Genomic DNA, 21,293 nt, shown 5'->3' with positions numbered 1-21,293 from the left:
CTCCAGAAAAAAAGTACTACAAGATTTCTGCAACTTGCCCAATGTCAAAGAGAAAGGTGATAGCAAGACAAGTCTGACAGTCTTTCTCCAGTGTTCAACTCACAGATGTCCACTCTTTCTGTATTGTTCCCACTTTGTAACATTCACTGCTTTTTTGTGTGCAGCATGTTCTCATGCCCAAGAGGACATAGAGTCTAGTAAACCAAGGTACATAGTACAAAAGAAAATGGAGCAACTATTTATTAGAGATATGACCTCTTACCAACATATTTAAAACAATTTCCAAGTTAGCCTTTATCATCAAATGGAAATTTTATTTATATTTTCAACATGAAATACATTAAAATACAATGCTGGGCTGACATACATGCTTTTCTGCAAGACCGATCAATTCTGTCTTGCATATTCTGATTTTAAATAGATACAAGTCCTATTTTAAACTTTTTTTGTACTCTGCTGTTCATGATAATTTACTCATTATTTATAAAGCACCGATTACAGGCTGTACATAACTAGGGAGTGATGACATACAACAGAAGACAACAATTACTTGGTTGTGGATTATCAAGTGCTAAGTTACATACATATTTCTTCAAAATTCAAAAGCCAGCTTCCTTGGAGTCATGAACTGTTTCACAATTTCATCTGTGACCTGCTTCCTTCTTTCTTGATGAGCTGCTACCAAGGGCTGCATTGTTTCAATAAGTACCTTCTTCAGCTCCCCCGTGAGCAATTCTCCACTGGTGTAAGCCTGTCAAGAAAGTGTTGGCTGCTGAACACGGTGACATTCACAAAAAGACTCAGTAACCAGGATTTCTTTAGAAGACAGATTTGGATCTCTTAAAAATAAGCACATGCCTTAGAAGATTATCTGATATCACTCTGAAAATGCAACTTGCAGAATTGCTTGTTGCCTGTTAAAAGATTAAGGCAGCTGGGAAAGTTCGTATGTGACAAGTTATTATAAGGACTGAATAAACTACCTTCACAAGTTTAACAAGGAAATCCTGTAATTACTTACAGGAAACTGCATATTTTCCTCCCCAGAATCCCAGTTCAAATAAACAGTCACCCTAAGCCTTAATTTTTTTTCTTTTTGATAATAACAGGTACAAATTCTCATATTTTTCTCTCACTGCATTTCAGTAAGAGACTAGATGTGATTAAAATATCCTTTTTATAGCAAAGACACTCAGAATCTATGTTCACACCATAGTCATATTCACAGCTAGTAATCCATTCCATTGCTCAATACTGAAATGCTTTAGCTTAGAAGCACAGGCCAACAGTTTATTGGTTCAGCCACGTTGAGAAACCACAGCTAGTGCAGTTCAGCTATATTTGAAATGACAATAAACATGATAATCTTACCTCCTCTTGTCATCAAGCCATTTGTAACACCTGTTCAAGGTGTAAATGCTGCTGATGTTCACTCAGCAAGAGTAAAATACATTAAGAAGAACAAATGGAATTTCAGTGGTGGGTTTTGGGGTGTATGTGTTATTTTTTGCTTGTTAGTTTGTTATAAAAACACCAAGGTTGCTTTCTCTGAAAGTATCCTCTGGTGCTACACCTGAAGTGGCTGCACTGATGCTGCTACAATGGGCAACTTCATGTTTTCAATTCTGGTTCTGAGGCACCCCTGCAGCAAGCTGCAAGCTGTGGGCCAGGCTTTGTGCTCTGCAGCAGTTAGGCCGACACCCCTGCAGTGATTGGAAATTAATGAAACAAATCTCTTCAAGTCAAATGTGGACTTGATTCACATTTCAATTCACAATTCATAAGAAATTTACAACAGCATGGGAAAGAGTAGCTATCCAACCCTGCTCTTGTGTGGGAAGGAGTAGAGGGCTGAGGAAGGATCTGCAGCTCTTGACTTTCTTGCAGCTGTTGCCAGCAGGAGAAAGCTGATAAACCAGTGTGACATGGGTGTTATCCAGTGGAGCTCCTGCCTCCCAGAGAACACACATCACCTAGTATTGGTGATGAAGGGAAGGGAAATGGCTTGCTACCAGCCCTGGGGACAGAAGTCTGCCAGATAGGCTTAAGGAAAATGCAACGTATATGAAGCAGTTTTTGCCTGGGATCAGTGAACCAATTCCTCAGAGCTATTAAATTTCTTGTGATGATAAGAAAAAAACAAAAACCAGCAAGCTTCAGACGTGAGCTTTTGTAGTTTTGCAGAGTGCTTAGGTACGTTACGATGAGGAACCAGAAGAGTGTATTATACAATTAAAACAACACTAATCCTAAGGTGGTCTTATTTGAAAGGTAGGGAAGATACTGTCCCACAGAGTGTTGGAGGTTCCTGTGAAAACACTAGGGTTTTTTTTTTTAAAGAAGAGACAGATTGGCCTGTCTCTTGGAAAGAACATTGCAAAGAAATAAAAACTGAGATCGATACTAATATTGAAATTTGCAAGGGATGGAGAGCATGAGAATAACACCATCCTTCCTGGAGAAGGTTCACAGGAGGACTGAGTTACAGCTCTGTTGAGGGCTGAGGCTGCTTGTCCTCACAGCATGTAATGAGTAACCCTGTCTTCAGTCTGGTTACTCACCTGCTTCAGTTGCTCGAGCCTGTCATCATCTTCCAGGAAGAAAGTCAGGTACATAAAAGACACGTCGACCTCACAGTTGCCTCCGTACTTCCTGTGCTCCTCAATGGTGTCCCTGCCTCCCGAGAAGGCGTGCTTGTTAATCTGAAACAACACCAGGAACTCTTGCTGTAATTCCCACTGCATTTGGGATTACCTTAGTGCAAGCAGAGATGTGTCATGATCTTCCAAACTCTTTATTAAGGATTAGCTGAAGAATGAGTGGGACAAGTTAATGCAGAGCCTCAGGATTGAAAAAAGGAGGCCATCAGAACCCAGCAGGGAAAAATGGTTATACACATACTCCTCAGACTTCACAGTCAGAACAAAAATTAAGTGAAAATTAAAAAATAATCTATTCAAGACTCAGTCAAAAACGTTTGAATTCCCTTTTGCTGAAGCTGTTGGATAGAATTTGTATTTACAGGAAATGTACTTCATGTAACAAAAATAAGGTATTTTCTTTATCAAGAAATTAATTTTGGAAGAGATGAAGAAGGCATGGAAAATCCTGCAGGAATCCCACAGAGAACCTAATCTCCTCTTTTTGGGGAAAAGGAAAACAAGACAAAGCAAAGTTAAAGATTACAGAAGTCTGTCTAGAATGCTTAAAATCAGACCAATGCCCAATTGTTCAGTCTAAAAAATCGAGTATTTGCTGACATCCTCCTTCTTTTTAAGCATAGTTTCCTACAGGCAGATGAAAGGCACTGTTGAACAGATATAATTGCTAATCCCATTCTCAATAAATTTGGAAGCCACTGGCCTATTTTAAACATTTAAACTTATGTAGAACTCTCTGAGGATGCTAATCTTCCTACAAATTTAAAGAAAATAAATTGCTAAGCGGAGGAAAAAAAATATTTAACCATATGCTGAGCTTTCATTTAGCTCTTGTATCTTTAGAGATACCATAATCAACCTGCCAAGAGACACATTTGCATATGAAGCAGGTTTTTTTTTAGTTCTGGTATCTAGGAGCTGTTACATATTTACAATTTATGAACAATCCTACTATCTGTATAGACTGTCTAGTGCTTTTTTGAATCTCTCCAACCACCTTGTTACAGATGAAGTTTTGTGGCAACGAACTACAATCAGAAATGATGCACTGATGAATATTTTAAGGAAATGAACTGCCATGTACCATATTACATCTATTGTTATATTGTAGAGCAGCCTGAATAGCTCTCTCAGCATCTGTAAAATAAGGATTTTACATACTGTTCTGCACTGACCTCTGTCCTTACTGGATTTTGTAAGCCTGTAGGACATTTTTTCAATACTCTTTATCTCTACAGTTTGTCTACTTCCTGAATTGAAAGGGATTAAATACAATATGCCAGGTGAAGGCACTTTTTGTTGAAACACAAAATGTTTCCTTTCTTAATCTCAAATTAATTTCTTTTACATATTCTGGCACCTACTCATTGACTGAGGGTTTCAGTGACCTATCCATAGTGATGCACTGATTTTTTTCCCCCTGAATTTCTCTGAATCCCCCAATATGTCTACAGACATAAAATCTAAGCAACACTTCATAGAAAAGCAAACAAGTAATTGAGCTGTATTTTGCTGATAGCTGGAATAAGAATAGTTTATTAAAATACTACCATTCATCTCATTTGATTATCCAGAAGCTTCTCAGCCTTTCCCAATATTTAGCGATTTTTTATCTTCTATTACCTGTAAGTTTTGAACCTCATTAATTAGCAATGCACCAATACTGAAAAATGCTGTAAGCAGTAATTTTTTTTGCCCAGTGTAGCATTATCTTTTTAACCTTCAACCATGACCAGAAGTCACCTTTCCTACTCTATTTTTTAATTTATTTGCTATAACAGTATTTGGTTTTTCACTCAAGCTCTATTTCCATAAAGACTTGTTTATGATGGGCTTCAGAAGCTGAAATAAATCTCAGTTTGTCCTCCATTACTCAGTACTTGACATCATGTTCTGGATTTTACTTAATGCCTTTTATATTCCAAGTAGCTAGAATTATTTTTTTATTTTTCCAAGTTACTTCCCAGGAAAAAACCATGGAAGAATGTTAGCAATATTACCATTAACCATGCATTCTCTATTCTGAAATTACACTTTTTTTTAAAAAGCAACTCTGTAATTGTGCAAATAAACTGGAATTACTATAATCCAAACACATGAAGAATTCCAATTCTTCAAAACAGTACTGTTTAATCAGTTTCTATAAAAGAGAATGAAGTGTTATGACGTGGCTGTAGAAGAGTCTGACTATTACAGAATTAATCCAAGCCTGCCCAACAGAAACAACATGAACATTTTTTCTTCTTGTTTTGACAGTTATTTCATGTCTGGTATCATGAGTATAAATTCTTTCCCAAGGGCTGATTTTCATTTTCTTTAAACACCACAACACAGGCAAACTTTTGCCAAACTAAATCATCTGACACCAAATAAGAGTGATCTTCCCTTTTGCCAAACTAAATCATCTGACACCAAATAAGAGTGATCTTCCTTTGAACTTGGAAACAAACTAGGAATATACTCAGAAGAAAATACCCCTTCAAAAACTGAGTTGCAATTCAACATAGTGTTTATTTGTGAACTGGAGTGAACAGGTTCATTTGTGAATTGTCAGCAATAGATTCCCAAGCAGCAGGGTAGGTCTGACCTGTGCTGTAACTAACACCGTGCAATGTTTGGTGCTCCCAACAAGGAGAGGCAGTCAAGAAAAAGCTCTTTATTAGGTTTACATCATGGCCTGTTAGATTTTAAAACTATGGGAATATAATATTTATTTTAAGAGCATAAGCCTCCACAGCTCTTATTCTTACACCACTGCTCTGCAGGTATCAGAAAAACAAACATGTTTTGTACATTATCCCAGCTAATATTTGTACTGTCAGACTAGCCAGTAAGGCAAAAGATGGTATTTGATAGTCTAGCTAAATTTGCATAACTCAGTCAATTCCTGAAGATGCTCTGCCATGAAATGTAAGGAAAAAAAGATTCATGTATGTCCAAGGAAAACACTAAAAATTGCCACTGTAACCAGAAGGGCCACTGAAGGTGGACATCCGGGAGGGGATATCAAAGCAGTGTCAGGCAGGAGCTGTGGGCCAACCTCAGCAGCACTTCCTGGTGAAGCTGAAGACTATTTCTACTTATATGGTACCTATAGACATGGTTTAGTGGTGGGCTTGACAGGGATAGGTTTATGGTTGAACTCCATGATCTTAAGGGCCCTCTCTGACCTAAATGACTCTATGCTTCTATGACCACCATCCCTTTTCACTGTAAAGCTTTGTGCTATTGGGCTTGGCAGGTCCTTACCTTTGTCTTGATTTGTTTGGGTGTATCAGTGAGGAAGATGGAGGAGTTTGGATCACTAGCACTCATTTTGGTCTGTGCTCCTTGTAGGGCTGGGAAGAAGACGGAGTGGAGTAAGGCTGGTTTAGGCTGCCCAATTCTCGGTGCTACATCGCGAGTCATTCTAAAATAAGGGTCCTGAAACAACAATCAATAAAAGCACAGAATAACTTTGAAAAATGTGATTTGAAATCTGATTGGTGCTGACTCATTCATGCCTTAAGAAGTGATGTCAAAAACCCAAAAACTGAAAAAAACAAACCATGAAATGTTCCAGAACCTACTTCCAATCCAGTTCATTCAGAGGAGCAACAAACAAAATCTCCCTTTTTCTTTTCCATAGTGCTGTACACTCTGATTCCCTTAAGTAATAAGCATATTTACAAAATTTTACATGAATTCAAACAGTTGCTAAAACCATCCTTAATATGGCTGGAGATGGATGCAGCCTACGATGCAAGCTTTCTCTCAAAGACTTTAACAACAAGCAGAGAATCTGAACTAAATCAGTGATCAAGCTGGCAGTGCTGTGCTGATGATGTGACTCAAACCAAAGTGCAATAATATTACTTCATAGTATTCTGGGTGATGAATATGATTATATCATCTTCCAGTGTCTGTCCTTGTGACTAAAATAGCCAAAGATTCAGACAGTGCAGGATGTGATTCCTAGAAACACTACTTGTTTTAAAAAAACCCTATTACTCTCATTTGTATCTGATGTTCTTCCAGCTCTCTCTATAAATCTGAATTGTTAAGGTTCTGTAGCCTTTCAGGCAAACTATTTCAATGCTTTTTTTATTCTTACTGAGAGAGGGTTTTTCTCCATGATTCAACAGAAATCTCTTGTGCTGCAAGTTGAGCTCATTCCATCTTGTCCAAGTTACCATGGAGATGGCCAAAAGTTTCTTCCTACCCCCATGTCAGTGTGCTTTTGCATAGATGTTGCCGTCTTTGCTTTCCTAGATGTCGGCTCAGTGTGAATTGAGTTAAGATCAAGAGAGATCCAAGACTGGATGAATACATGATTGTTGGATTAAGCCTTCATCTCTTCACCTTTTAGATCTTTCAGTTTCTACCCCAGAAAGGTGCTTGCAGCAATGTTTTACAGATGGTTCAAGACACCACCATGAAGCTTGAGTAATACAATACAAAACCAAATGCATGAAAAACAAATTAAGCAATATGATTTTCTTACCTGGTCAATAGCACATGGGATAAGACACTGAATATTCTCCTTGCCATTGAAGATCTGTGGAAATGATGAACTGAAGGATGGAGCAGCTTGGATAGCAGGAAAGCTGATCTTACCTAAAAAACATGTTTGGAAAAGCTAAGCAATCAACAGAAGCAGTGGTAAATAGAGAGATTTTTTTGCAGTATGTAAAATGCACAAGTGAATCATCCAGATACTTATTTGAAGACCAAGCTGTATCTTTATCAAGCATTGTTGCCTTATCTGAGGAAACTTTAAAATCTTTACCTTCTGCAATGTCAACAAACCTTTGACTGACATAGAAACTAATGATAAAAAGCAAGCTGTGACCACACTGACTTCAGAAAAAGTTCACACTGAATACTCTTTTCATCATTGAACTATCATTGAACTTTCCAGAAACATAATTGACTAAGGTTGTTATTTTTTTTTCACTTTGTGAGAGAATAGCTACAATCATCACATTTCCCTCTAAATCTCAGAATCACTGCTATATGCATGCTGTACTCATGAAGCATCTCAGATGTGGCCAGTTTTCTTTTTTATACAGGGCTTAATCACAGTGTGGCTAACCTGCTTCCCTGACCAAAATCCTATCAGAACAGAGAGTAAGTAGCAGACTTTTCCAAACATGTGATGAAGTCATTATCACAATACCATCCTTTATTAGAGCACCGCTGAAACAAGCGGAAATCTGTTCCTTGGTTACAGTGAAGGCTGAAAAGCTGTCAGTGGCCCAATCACTGGATGAAGAATGATGAATAGTGCTCAGAAACATCCAGGATTTAATGCCATTTTTACACAGAATCTTTTTTTTTAGCCATGTGACAGAAACCTGCAATTGCAGAGAAGTAAATGGAAGACATGCGTTACCCAGCACCTTGATAATTAGGCTATTCAGCACTCAACTTTCTAAAAATATGTAAATGTGTATGTGTTTCAATGCACCTTTTTCTGACAGGTTTCTTTATAAATTTGGCATAGAAATTTCTAGGAGGTAAAATTGTCCATAGCTCCAATCACTGTAACAAAAGAATAAAAAACAAAAAAAAAGTAGTTCTGTTTTGGACCCTTCAACATCTGTGTTTTGTACTTTGCTCTTACTAAAGTGAAAAAGGTAGATGTCAGGCTAGAAATTTGATTGTAAATTCTGAAGGAACAAAAGTAACATCAGAATCAGCCTAGAAACACGATCTTCCTGCTTTTTCTGTCCATTTCATGAGTGGCAGACACTAATCTCTTTAAACTACTACTTAAAACAGCTCAATTGAAAGTGAAAGCAAGCATTGTTTCTTGTAATTTGTATGATTTCCTACCAATGCAATCACTGTCTGTAAAGCCAAAGATTCCTTTCACTTGGTTAAATGTGACATGCTTCTGAACTTTGACAATATTTTTGTAGAATCCAGCACTTGTCCTGTGAGAAAAAAAAATGTGGAAAAATGAAATGAGGAGGAGAGTGTATGTACAAACTTCCACTGCAAAGAAGTTCCACTGAGAGCATAAAAAAGCCTGCAGGACTAAATCTCACAGTTTCAGACCTTATGTGGTGCATTGAGATGATAATTAGAGAATTTTAGGAATTAGGAATTTTATGCCTTGAAAGTTTAATTTATTCTTCCCTTCCCCCAACAATTACTAGAAACATTTTTTTCTCTTTCACAAGTATCTGTCTAAACCCAGAAATATTTCGATTCAGAAATGGTGCCAAAATGCCTCAGGGAGCCTGAAGTTTACTTATGCTTCTCTGGGAACTCTGGCAACTTAAATAGATCACATTGTCTGTGTTGCTTGGTATCCCCCTTGTGTATCCCATACAGGACAAACTCTTTCCTGCCGAGGTGGCAGTTTCAATAGCAGTTTCTTTTTCTTAAATCTTCTTTAAACGTCACTCAATAATCTTTCATGCTGTGTTATTAAAATAATTTATCATAGCAAGTTGCTGCAATGCTTGCTGTTAATGCAGATAAAGTGTAAACACATCTGAGGGATTTTGATACCATCTTAAGCAAACCAATCTGGAAGTTTCTTGGTGGTTTAGGTATTTTTACACTTTAGCTGGTTTAATGTATCTTTCATGATTTACAGATTGCACACACAAGTATTTGTTAATATGTTATACAGGAATGACAATAGTATATATAAAACGTTAGACAGGAGAAAAAATAATATGTTTCTATTTTAAGTGTTACAAAACTTGTCCGGAAGCTTTCACATTTAGACACACTTATTAAAACATTGCTGACTCTCAAAGTAAGAGAGAAAATATAGACACTTTTTTCACTACAACGCTCTAAAGAAATTTATACTTACCCTAAATAGTCTAAATCTGAAAATATAAAGGTTTTATTGACGTCAAAACCACATGCAATGATGTCTTTTGCATTTTCTCTAGCATACTCATATGCCTTCTCAACTGTCATGTCCTTCCAAAGGTATTTTTCATCATCAGTTAACTGTATTACCAAGGGAACATCAAACACTTCTTGCAGCCACCTAATAGAAGCAGAAACATTTTATCCCACATAAGTTAAAATGAAGATCTAAGTCACACAGATAAAATATTTTTATATATTTAAACAGAACATATATAGAGAGGTCTACTCTTTTCTTTGTAGCATATGCAGTAATATTTATGTGAACAGATAAAATGTTTTATACAGATTATAATGACAATTTACCTGGAAAAAAGACTCACTGTTTCCTGTACACATGACAGTGGTCACCAGTTGCAGAGGAACCAGAATTCGAAGAGGTTTTAGCTTTCTGAGCCCAATGTCTCTATGTCCTGCTGCTGCAGGCACCACCTTACAGAGTAATGTTACTGAGTCTTGTAACAAACTGGTTTTCAGGAACAACAAAATTTCTAAGGAGTGCCACATGGCTAAGGGAGTAAGGAAGAGGGCTTTATGGTGATGCAGGGATTGTGATCATCTGAATGAAAGGTAAGACTGAATTAAGTTCATTAATATTCACCTCACATAATCAGAACTCCTTGCAATGTATCATTCTGGCAGTTTCGCAAGCCACGTTCAATGTTTCCTTTGAAAAAAATGCTTTGATTAACACAAATGGTAGAAATAGCTTACTTTGTGAACATAAATGGGATAAGATGACCAACGTGCATTGCCTGAGAGGATGGCCCTCTGCCTGTATAAAGGTAAAAGGGCTTCTTATTTTCATAAGCATCAAGTACTTGGTCCATATCTCTAGAGAAAAAACAGAGAAAACATGATACAACTCTTTAGTGAGAAATACCCCCAGAAAAAAGCTTATCTTCAAAATCTGAGTGCTTTTAAAGCCAAAAGTATTTATAAATAAATTATAGTATGTTAAGTGTCCTAGAAATAAAAAAAAGTTCTTGTTTACTCATTTTTTAATTTAACAAAAGCATTGTCTCCTTCAGTCTCCATAGGGGAAAAAAACCTCAAAGAAAAACAAAACCAAAAATAAAAATTTAATGTTGAAATTGTGCAACTTTTAAAATTACCTGATTGGACAATAATCTCTAGGGCCTAGTAAAACAGCCAGGGATCATTTCTCAAATAGGTTCAACCAGCCAGCTTAGCTGACCTCTGGTGGAGGTTATACCCTCAGTCATGCCCAAGTCCTTCTGTGAAACCTGCTGGTGCCACATCCCCAAACCCCTGTGTGCTAACAATTAACAGTAAAGGTCACCAGCAGGCTCATGCTTAAGATTATTCCCTAAGCCTTTTCTATACCACAAACAGATGCACAGGCCACAGAAGCCCTGCTGAAATCACCAGCGGCACCTGGAGTTCTCTGACAGGTCACTGCCTCTGGCTGCTGAGGCAGAGTCAAAATGAAACTGCACTCTGTGCACATTTCTTCAGTTTGGGATTACTGAGGACATATCAGAAACCCACGCAATCAAGAGTTTCAAGTGTTGCCAGGGGACATCTGCAGTAGTTGCTAATTTCAAATGGCACAGTTGGTTTGCCTTGGTATAAAAGCACATGTTCTTTTCTAGTTACAGGCTTCTCCCAATAATTCTCACAGGAAGTCTGCCCAACAGGACCTTTAGAATTTTAATAAAAGAAAAACTCACCTGTGGGAAAAAAAGATTCCTCTACGTAGAAAGTGGTGAGGTTTTTGCCCAGTAGCTCTTTCTATTCGATTAATCAGATCTGTGTCAATTTTACTGCTGCCAAACCGAACTACAATCATAAAATGTTAAAGAAAAAAAGTTAAAATATAGCTAAAACCAGATCCTGGAATACCAAGAACATAATGCAGTCTAGATTAAGAAAGAGATCTTCAAGTCAAAATGGCTAGATTCTCCTGATTCTTGACCGAAGTCCCAGCAGTCACCTGCAGTATTAACTCTGTGCTGGGAGGTTCAGCTCATTCACAACATGCAGTATTTCTCCATTCATAAATTACTATAATTGCAGTCTCCTTACAGCAGAAGCATTGATATTCCAAGCAAAAAAACATGCTAAAGTAACATATTCAGATCAACAACTTGGCCTCTCTAAGCCATAAGACAAAAATGCCTATGAGGCTATGAATGTTTCTCTCTTGATGTCTAAATTTTCTGCTGTCAGACAACATTGTCTTTTGCTTTCACTCAGACAACATCACCAACCCCAATTACTCTTCTGCAAACTCAGTTCTTTAATATGTATATGATTACACACACTGCTCCCCTCAAGAGGCTTGAAAAGGAAATGCCTAATGCTCTTCATGGCAATCAGTAAGGTTTACAACTTGGTGGTTTAGGAAGGTTGTGATAGAGTAAAATAGCAGTATTTTTCCTACTCCAAGTAATTCTTGGATCCTAATAATCAGGTCAATGCTCTATGATTTGGACTCGTTCAAAAAAATCTATACAAGAGTCTATTGTTTGCTACAATATTCTATTCAACATTAGAACTATTCAACATTGCACTAATAAAATGCAAAATGCATCACAAAATGGCAAATTATAATCTCGATGAATGCTAAAAGGAGACCAAATGAGCATGAAAATGATTCAGCACATCAACAGCAACTGGTAAGAGGTTAATCTGACAGAAACAGAAAACATGAAAATGCCCTGATTAACTTGGACTAGCTACCCTAGAAATAATCATGTATTGTCATAGAAAGTGATCAGAAAAGCTCTCTGGTGTACAGAACACTTCACTAGAAATGCCTAAATATCTTTATTAAACACTCACAGACTGCACAGCTCCCTTTTCTTTGCCCATTTTCACCTTTTCTGTTAAAAAAATGGATAATTTTCCGTACCTATTTCCTCCTATTTGAATGTTCAGAACTTCTTAGGCTCTCTGCTCACAAAGAATCTGCCTTTCTAAACAGCTTCCAACAAAGACACAGTCTCCACTCCTAAACAAGCTTTAAAAAAATTCCTGGTGTGCTTTTCATCCCTGGTGTTCTAGCTTTTATCAAAAGACAGCTTTCAACTCACTGTGCATAAGAAGTCTTAAGAACTGCCATTTTCAAAAGCATATTTGCATTTGCTGAAAATTCATCGTGTACTTTTCCTCTTTGCCATTGCCCTGTTATATCTATGTGGAGAAATGTATACCCTAATATTTGTTATACAGCAGCTTTGGTGACCAGACCAGTCTCAATGATCTCTGAACAGTCATGACAACTGGGAGAGGCTCCTGGAGGCTGGAAGAAAGCAAACACCAATCCTACCTTAAAGAAGGGCTAGAAGAAGGAATTGTGGAACTACAGGCCAGTCAGCCTCACCTCAATCTGTGGGCATGTGCTGAAGCAAATAATCCTGGAAATCATCCCCAAACATTAAAGACATGAAGGTGACTGGTAACAGCCAGTAAGGACTTACAAATGGAAAATCATGTCAGACCAATTTATTAGTCCTTCTATGATGCTCTGACTATAGCTGAGGTGAGAACAGTGAATGTTGTTTACCTCAGCTTTAGTACAGCTTTTGACAGTGCCTTCCACCTCATTCTCACAGACGATTGATGAAGTCTGGACTAGGTAAGTGGACAGCAAGGTGAACTGAAAACTGGCTGAACTGCCAAAAAATGTTGTGAGTAGCTGCACAAAGTCCAGCTGGAGCCCAGAGCCCAGTCTCAGCAAGTGTGCAGGTGAAATAATCCTGGGAAGGGTGGCTGATACAACAGATGGCTGCGGTGCTATTGAGACGGACCTCAGCAGGCTGGAGAAATGGGCTGCAAGAATCTCATGAAGTTCAACAAAAGGGAATGCAAAGTCCTGAATTTGGGGAGGAGTAACTCTGTACACTGGTACAGCAGGGGACCAACTGGCTGGAAAGCAGAAGGACCCTGGGGTCCCAAGGTCCTGACAGACAAGGAATTGAATATAGCCTTTAAGGCACTTTTGTGGGTTGAATGGCCAAAGGCCTTATGGGCTGCATCAGGAACATTGCTGCCAGAATGTCAAGGTAGGTGATGCTTTCCCTGCAGAGAGCACCGAGGAGACACTTCTGGAGCACTGGTTCTGGGCTCTGGCATAAGAAGGACATGGATATAATAATGTGAATCCAGCAAAGGGCCACAAAGATGAAGGACTCAGAGCATCTGTCATTCAAGGAGAGGTTGAGAGAGCTGGGATTGCTGAGCTTGGGGAAGAGAAGGTTTAGGAAGGATCTTATTAGGGCAAGTGGAGAGGAAATAAAAAAGACAGCACCAGACTTTTCTCAGTGATGCCCAGTGAAAGGACAAGAGGCAAAGGGCATGACTTAGAAGAAAGAGGAAATTCCATTTAAATATACAAAACTCCTTCATACTGTGCACATGGTCAAATACTGGAAGTGTTGACAGCGAGGTCATGGGATCTCCATCCTTGGAGATTAAAAAAATCCTACTGGACAAGGTCCTGAGCAACTTGCTCTGGATGACTGCTTCAGGGAGAGTGGCTGACTAGATGATCTGCAAAACTGCCCACCAACTTCAACCATTTGGCATCACTTGCAATATTCAGCTTACTGAATTATCAGCATGGTTAGCAAACAAAGCTCTTTCTCACTCATTCCTCTGGTCTTTGCTCATGCTCAGACAAACAAGTTTCTAGGAATGTTCATGTCTAGTACTTGGCTAACAGAACCCTTCTTCCCAGATTATCTTCAGGCTGTTTTGTTGTGCTACCATACACTTAAGTGCACATCTAGGACAACCATTTGAGAAGAAGATCCCTTTCAATTAAAACAGTGATTTCATTTCTTCTGTGTTTGATTAAACACAAGCACAGTGGCAACTTTCTCAGGTACCACTAGCAAATGAACAGATTATAGGTGGCACAAAAATTTCCCTTTAGGCAGGAGCTGTCAAATGTAACAAGTTCACGAACAATACTTTTTATAGTTATTTTTAAAAAGGGGATGAAAAGAAGGAAGCTTATCAATAACAACCAGCAACTGCTTCACATCCTGAAGTGGCTAGGCTAGCATTCCTTTCTGAAAAATTTCAAACACAGCACTTAGAACAAGCAAAATGACTCATTTATCAAATTCACCAATCTGAAAGTAGTGTAAAGAAGAAAAAAAACGTTTAGGCTAACCCACCCTTCTAAGGAAGATCAAACACAGTTACTGGAAAAAAGGGCATGAACTGATTTATAGGAAGTCGTTCTTAGATCCTTAGATTGTGCCAACACAATTGTGCAATTCTTCCTTTTCTAAAATGCTCAGAACCCCTCCTCCCAAGAAAAAAAACCCAAACCACTTCTTTGTAACTCTTAAGCAAGTAAAAAGATTATGAAAGATCTTATCCACATCCAGATTCTAATAAATTTATCTTTTCCTTCTCTCACACTGATCTACATTTTTCTTTGCACACTTCTGCCTTTCCAACCTTTTATTTCTCCTGTTACTTCCTGCAAACTAAGCCAGTGTGTGCATACCTTGGACACAATTTCACAGAAACATCACAAAGAGTTAAAATAATGCTGGCACACGCAACTGTCCCAAAAGCAAATATATGATTACTGCCACATAAGGATGTATGCTCTACTGCGAGAAAAAACTACTAAGCAGACCTCAGCAATGTACAGCTGAGGTACTAAACATGAAGATTGACAATAATGAAAAAAAAGGAATAAAAGAGAAATTAATGAATAGTTCTCTCACTTGTTTCCATGCTAGACTCAAACAAGTTATTAAAATAGCAAACTGTAAAACCAGTATTACCTAGACCTCTGTTTCTTAAATTACAAAACTTTGCAAGTTTTGTAACAATCCTGTCTAAAACATTCTCCATTACACTGCATGTTTTCGAATGAGCTGCAACTCCTTCATTCCAGCCAGTACGTGGCTGCCTGTAAATGTGTCTTCTGAAGAAGTCATTAGGTTTAATAGATTTCTGCAGTAGTTTTGGATCATTCCTGCCCTGTCTAATCTGTAAGCGATGTGAGGGGAGGGTAGGAAGAATCTTTCAGCCTGGCCAAAATGCTCTTCTGCATCCCAGCCACTGAAGATGCAGATACTCAGTGTCTTTGTCAGCATAACTTCTAGTAACAGTTCTCACACCAAAAAACCAAACTGCAAGTAAAACTTGGATTTTGAACTTCGAAGTTCTTTGCAAAGTATTTAAGTCTTTCATAGGAAAACTGCACCCGGGACATTTTCATCTCTTACAGCAAATTCTTTAGACACGGAAATGCTAAGATTAGACATAAATTAAATGTTACCTATGATGTTTTGATCTGGATTTGTTATGATGCCTTGCTGTTTCTGTGGTCATTAGGATCACTTTACATAAATTCCTTAGTAGCAGTGAAGGAAGAGTTATACCTATGAGCTTGTCATAATCCACGCCTTTAGCATTTGATGTCTGCACATTCCAGGGATCCACCAAATCCTCATCCTCTTCTTTAGTTGTACCATTGTTTATTAATACAAGATCTTTTGGAGGCAAGCCTGCCTGATAATCTTGTCCTGTTGTTGTTTTATATGACAGTTTTAATGATAAGAGCATCCTCACTGCTGCATCAATTTCATCCTGAATAAAGGAGAAAACCCAAACAACTGTTTAACATACTTAAAATAGACAATTACATTAATGTCCCAACCTTTCAAAATCCCACATCCATGCTTTGACCTGAATTGCATCATTCATAAACTCTAAATTCTGTTTTATTTAAATGTTTTCAGCACCAATGTCAAATGTAGAAGAAAAGCAAATATTTAATCATTAGAATATAAATCATCACCATTTCCAAGACATTTAAAGTACCTCTGTCTTGCTTTTCAATTTCTGCCTAGGAAAAAAATGCTTGCTTGCTTTTCAGAGGTATAACAAGCTCAGCACTTTTACCATAAATTTCTAAGGTATATAAATAAAATATAAATTATTATCTAATTTACTTTACAATGCTTTTAGTGGCTCACCTTAAAATAATTTATTCATTACAGTTCATTGACAGACTTGAAGACAAGCTAGAACAAAAAGTTATGGTTATGACCTCTCTAACATAAAGTTATTGTAAAATCTCATGCAAGCAATAAATAGAACAACACTTTATTTGACTCCCAGTTTTCAAGGCTTACTCCCATAGGCAATACATTAAGAGAGCCCATATTAAAAATGAGCTCTCCTTGTCAAGATAGTGATAAGGGAATAGGGAACCTGAAGGAAATGGCAAATTACTATATTATTTAAGGGAGATTAAGCAGGGACTGTCAGTACAGTTACAGGAAGACATATTTGCTAATGTCTACAATAATGCCTGGAGAAAAAGATTTTTAGGAAGCATCTAAAATCAAGGAAGAAAGCATGTGACATAAATTTACTTGAGAAATAAATGCCTTGGATCCTGTCACATGGCATGGCAACTGGATAAAGCAGACTTCTAAGCCTATGACTCTGTTCTTACTTCATGAGTAAAAACTTTGGTCTTGCCAGTGACTACCTTGCTCCAGGTATGCCACAGCTCACAAAATGGACATAAATAGTTTTTAACAAGAGTTTTTCTCATCATAAAGCAAAATAGATCTTAGTATAATAAAATTCTTCAGCACTCAAAGACATACCTAAACTGAAAAAGAACAGGTTCAAACCATGACATGCAAATACCTTTGGTGCTTTTCCTGCTTTTAGTGCTCTGACTTTCTCTCCTTGTTCAGTCACTCTTTCAAACAGCTGAAGTGGACTCAGAGACTTCAAATCACAGTTCGGGCTGTCTGCCATTTCGCCAGATTGCACAAAGATCTGTCTAGGTGCAACTCAACTGAATTTATCCTTTTCCAACTCTTTGGCTTGGAGATTCAAAACAGCAGCAACAAAGAGAACTGCAGGGCAAAAAGTAGTATGTTTTACTCTTTTGTGTAAGTCTTCAAGATTAGGTGAACAGAATACGAAAATAAAAACTATACTGACCCCTACCACTATCTATTCATATCAAATTGATAAACGTGGAGACATTATACAGTGAGCTTCAGTCTCACACAGAAATGGACAGAGATTGACAAGAGTACCAAGTAAATTTAGAGATCACTGTTCATGTTGTCTATGTATTTAACATTAGGACCCCTTTTCAAAGTCAAACTCCTGGCAAAAGAAAAATAATTAAATACATGTCCGATTCAGAGCATCTCAGAACAACTGGTAGAGGCCATTTGATTCCTGATTAGTTAATGTTCCTGCACTGATATCCTGTCAAATTCTGGATGATGAGACTTTTATAACTATTACACGGAATTTTGTCTTAGTATATGTAATAGCATACTTCAGCCCAAAGAAAGATACACAAGAGGAAAGCTTAGTCATCTTCTTTATGGCTTTCCTCCAGAGGTTACAAAACACACTGATGACTGGTGAGACACGCGCCTTCTAAAGAATCCTTGGGTCAGCAATAGGCTGTAAATTTGCCTGTTTCTCAGAATTATGCAGGAAAAATAATAGGAGATGTCATAAGATGGGGATGGCTGAGACTAAGAACACAGCATTCTGCCTAAGCATGCTCTGTCATGCCACACCTGTGTCCACCAAGTGGGAAGCTCTGAGCCTATGTAAAGAACCACTGACTTGCAAAGGATTGTGTCTCTCTGGAGAGACCTCCTAGCAAATTACTGATCCACTGCTGTGCATGGAGCATAAATTGATGGAGTGTTAGTAAAAATACATGTTCATTTGGCTCCCTTTTCCCAGAATTAAAACAAACAAAAAACCCAAACAAAACAAAACCTTCAGAAGCATATAATAGCTGCATTAGCTGTTCAGCAGTATTTCAAAGCCTTCCCTCTACAAATAATCAGTCTAATCATAACCTTGGTTATATGTACATAGTGTTTATTTAAACTGCCACTGTAAAAAGCCTTCACCTGTCCAGCAAACTTTGAAGATCGATTTGGTAACTTGGCGATTACCAAAACATACCTATCACTAAGGCTTTGTTTGTCAGTCAGCTGCAATATTCCCATATTTCAGCTTCAGTTGAATACCCTGAGAAAACTGAGATGAGCATACACATCCACTTGCAAATGTAATTTGTTCACTCTATTAACCCTGATACCATATTTAGATTACATAATAATACTTAAGTTTTTAACCTAATTTTGATCCCTTGAAATTTTACTTTTTGCAGTTTGACAGTGTGACTAAAAAAAGTAATTTGAAGCAAATCAATGCATTCCTACAATTTAATTACTTTGATATTACTATCTTCCTCTTTTTCATGGGCACAGACTATTTTAAATGTTAAAGAAAGTACAGAATAAATGCATACTAAAAAATGTTTATGAAGATTAACACACACCCCTTCTGTAGGAACATGCCATTTATATTTACTAGCTTCAAATTTTACAAAATAATAAAGATACAAGTAAGAATTTTCTTTGGTGTAGAACAAATTGTGACTTGGTGTTTTAACTTAACTCCTGACAGTACATTCTTACTGATGGATTGCCTCCGTTCAGAAAGGCTGAAATGACAGCTGGCACTGGGCACATATACTCGAAAGCAGCAAACCAGACAGACTCTTTAAAATCTTTGGAATATTATGGATTTAAGATGAAAAAACAATCTCAAATGAAGCTGCATTTTCATTAAGAAGTAGCAAAAGTAATCTAGGTGGTGCAACAAGACATGAGGATATTATGACTATAAAATGCAAAACATATGGACTGCTACCTAAAGGTTATCTCTATTTGCCTCAGTACTGCCTCTATTTGCTAGAGGAATTCAAGCCAGGAATTCAGGAATGTGGAACATAGCTCTTGACCTTTTGAAATTCATTAATGCAATTGTGAACCATTTAAAAGAAATGTGTGAATATTTTGCTATTTATCAGGATTTTTTTTCTTGCTTTCTTCTTATTATAAAAACTAACAGTCCCAGACAGATTACATATACCACATGCAAACAGATCTCAATGAAAAAAAATGATGCACAGGAATTGGAGAATGAACTATTAGGACATTTAGGACCAGAGTCTAGAATGACCCAGTGTGAACTTGAAAGCCAAGACGTGTGTGCTTTTTCTACCTATGAAATGCAGGTAACTTATAATGGGTACTGCTCCTGTGTCCATTTCAAAATATTAAATTGCTATGAGACAAAGCTCAGAAATAATCCTCAGCAAAGGTATCAGAAAACTACAGCATCTTCCTCCTTTTCCAACTGGGTGACCATCACAGATTTACAATCATTTTTACTGTCTGCAGTGTGACTTGGTAAGTTAGAGACCTGAGAATTAAAAAATGGAGTTTCACATTAAGTTAAGAAGACAAACATTGTATGAAAGTACATTATGACTTCCAAAGACAAAAATAATACAACAGTCCAGAAAAAGCTTTCATGAGCAAATGAAAGAATGTAAGACTAAGTCTAAAAGCACTTACATTCCTGAAAACTGTTTTTCCTCCCGTAAAAAAAAAAAAAAAAAAAAAAAACTAAAACAAAAAAAGAAAAGTAAAATTAAAGTAGGTAGCATCCCCACACGTCATGTGAAACAGGCCTTGAGAGGCACTCCAATACAGGCTGCACTTTACAGTAGACTCACCGTCCCAGTCACGGCAAGCATCAATTTATGCACGAAATTACAAAAAAAGAGTGCAAGACGATTCCCCAAGATGACAGCTAACATGACTATTCAAAGACTGACGAGTCACCAGAAAAAAGACGGATATAAGTCCTTACGACACTGCAGCAGTATAAGAGCTAAGCTCCTGTGCAGGAGCGGTTGTGCACAAAATTACTCAACACGCCAATGTTCCCTAACCCTGGCGTCCGGCAGCGTTCCCTGCCACACCCCGCCCGGGCAGGGCAAAGCCACGCGCCAGCTCTGCCCTTCCTGCGGTGGGATGCATTTTCCAGTGACCTGGACACCCGCCGTGCCCTTCCCAGAGAAAAGGGGATTTTCACCTGGCTCTTTGGCGAGGTACCCCCGCAGGGAATGGAGGAAAAGCCCTCAAGTGCATCGACGCATCTCAAGGGGAGGGAGAAAACGTGCCCAGCAGAGACCCCCCCAGCTGGCGCCTTGCACCGGTCACAGGGGCGGCAGTGACCGCCCAACCAGCCTCTCTCCCGCCCGCCGGGGTCTCTCTCCGAGGGGCTCCCCCACCCCCGTGCCCATCCCGGCCCATCCCGCCGCTCCTCTCCCGCCGCTCCTCACCCACCGCACCTCTGTCACCACCATTGCATCACCCCCAGCCGGCACAGCCGGCGCGGCTCCCGGCTGGGAAACACAACCCCCCGGAACCATTGCCTCACAGAGGCCTTCCTCCTGCTCCAGTCACCAGCCCAAGAAAGCGCTCTCCAAACCGCTCGCAGCGGCGGGAGAGGAGCTTCTGCGCGCTAAGGGACCCACGGCCTTACCTCTGCCCTTCCCAAGACCCGACCCCAGCGCGGGGGCTATGACATGCGGAACTGCTTGACTAGGTGCCTTGTTTTCACCCGGCGCGTTTTTAGAAGCGGCGCGGCAGCGGCCGGCAGGTGATTTCCGGGCGCGCGGCCGGGAGCGCAGGTACCGCGGGGGGAGCGGGAGCGGCGGCGGGAACGGGAGCTGCTGTCGCTGTCCCGGCACCAGGCGCGGTCTCGGCGCCCGAGGCTGTGGGGAGAGGCAACGGCTCTGTGGGAGAGGGGAAGGAGCCGGCTCCAGTTGCCGGCGCCCTGTCGGGACCCGCTTCCTCGGGTGGGGCTCCTCCGGAGGGACGGGAGAGGGCCGGCTGTTCG

At 39.0% G+C, this 21,293-nt stretch overlaps 2 protein-coding genes across 6 annotated transcripts in view; one reads left to right on the top strand and one right to left on the bottom strand.

The window, feature by feature from the left end:
- Nucleotides 1-223: 223 nt before the first annotated feature.
- Nucleotides 224-20,811, bottom strand: WARS1 (tryptophanyl-tRNA synthetase 1). Of its 4 annotated transcripts, none has more exons than XM_039552794.1 (11): nucleotides 20,743-20,811; nucleotides 17,196-17,410; nucleotides 15,914-16,121; nucleotides 11,231-11,339; nucleotides 10,251-10,370; nucleotides 9,475-9,657; nucleotides 8,478-8,578; nucleotides 7,144-7,256; nucleotides 5,910-6,083; nucleotides 2,562-2,702; nucleotides 224-751 (listed from the first exon to the last, which is right to left on the bottom strand). In XM_039552794.1, the coding sequence occupies exons 2-11, from the start codon at nucleotides 17,307-17,309 to the stop codon at nucleotides 593-595; spliced, it is 1,422 nt and encodes a 473-aa protein (XP_039408728.1). In that variant the 5' UTR covers nucleotides 17,310-17,410; nucleotides 20,743-20,811; the 3' UTR covers nucleotides 224-592. The 4 variants fall into 4 exon arrangements, with proteins under 4 accessions (XP_039408728.1, XP_039408729.1, XP_039408730.1 ...); XM_039552795.1 differs by having other exon boundaries at nucleotides 20,734-20,764; XM_039552796.1 differs by lacking the exon at nucleotides 20,743-20,811 and adding an exon at nucleotides 19,961-19,982.
- A 221-nt stretch (nucleotides 20,812-21,032) lies between these two features.
- The window catches only part of WDR25 (WD repeat domain 25), a 60,484-nt gene continuing 60,223 nt past the window's right edge, over nucleotides 21,033-21,293 (top strand). The window contains exon 1 of one of the 2 annotated variants that reach the window (XM_039552793.1): nucleotides 21,033-21,084. The gene's annotated coding sequence lies outside the window, so the exon portion shown is untranslated. The remainder of the gene's footprint in view (nucleotides 21,085-21,293) is intronic. The other variant, XM_039552792.1, reaches the window with a different exon arrangement.

Source organism: Corvus cornix, chromosome 5, assembly GCF_000738735.6.
Source record: "Corvus cornix cornix isolate S_Up_H32 chromosome 5, ASM73873v5, whole genome shotgun sequence".
NCBI classification, from domain to species: domain Eukaryota; kingdom Metazoa; phylum Chordata; class Aves; order Passeriformes; family Corvidae; genus Corvus; species Corvus cornix.
This window is presented reverse-complemented; position numbering and strand designations above follow the sequence as displayed.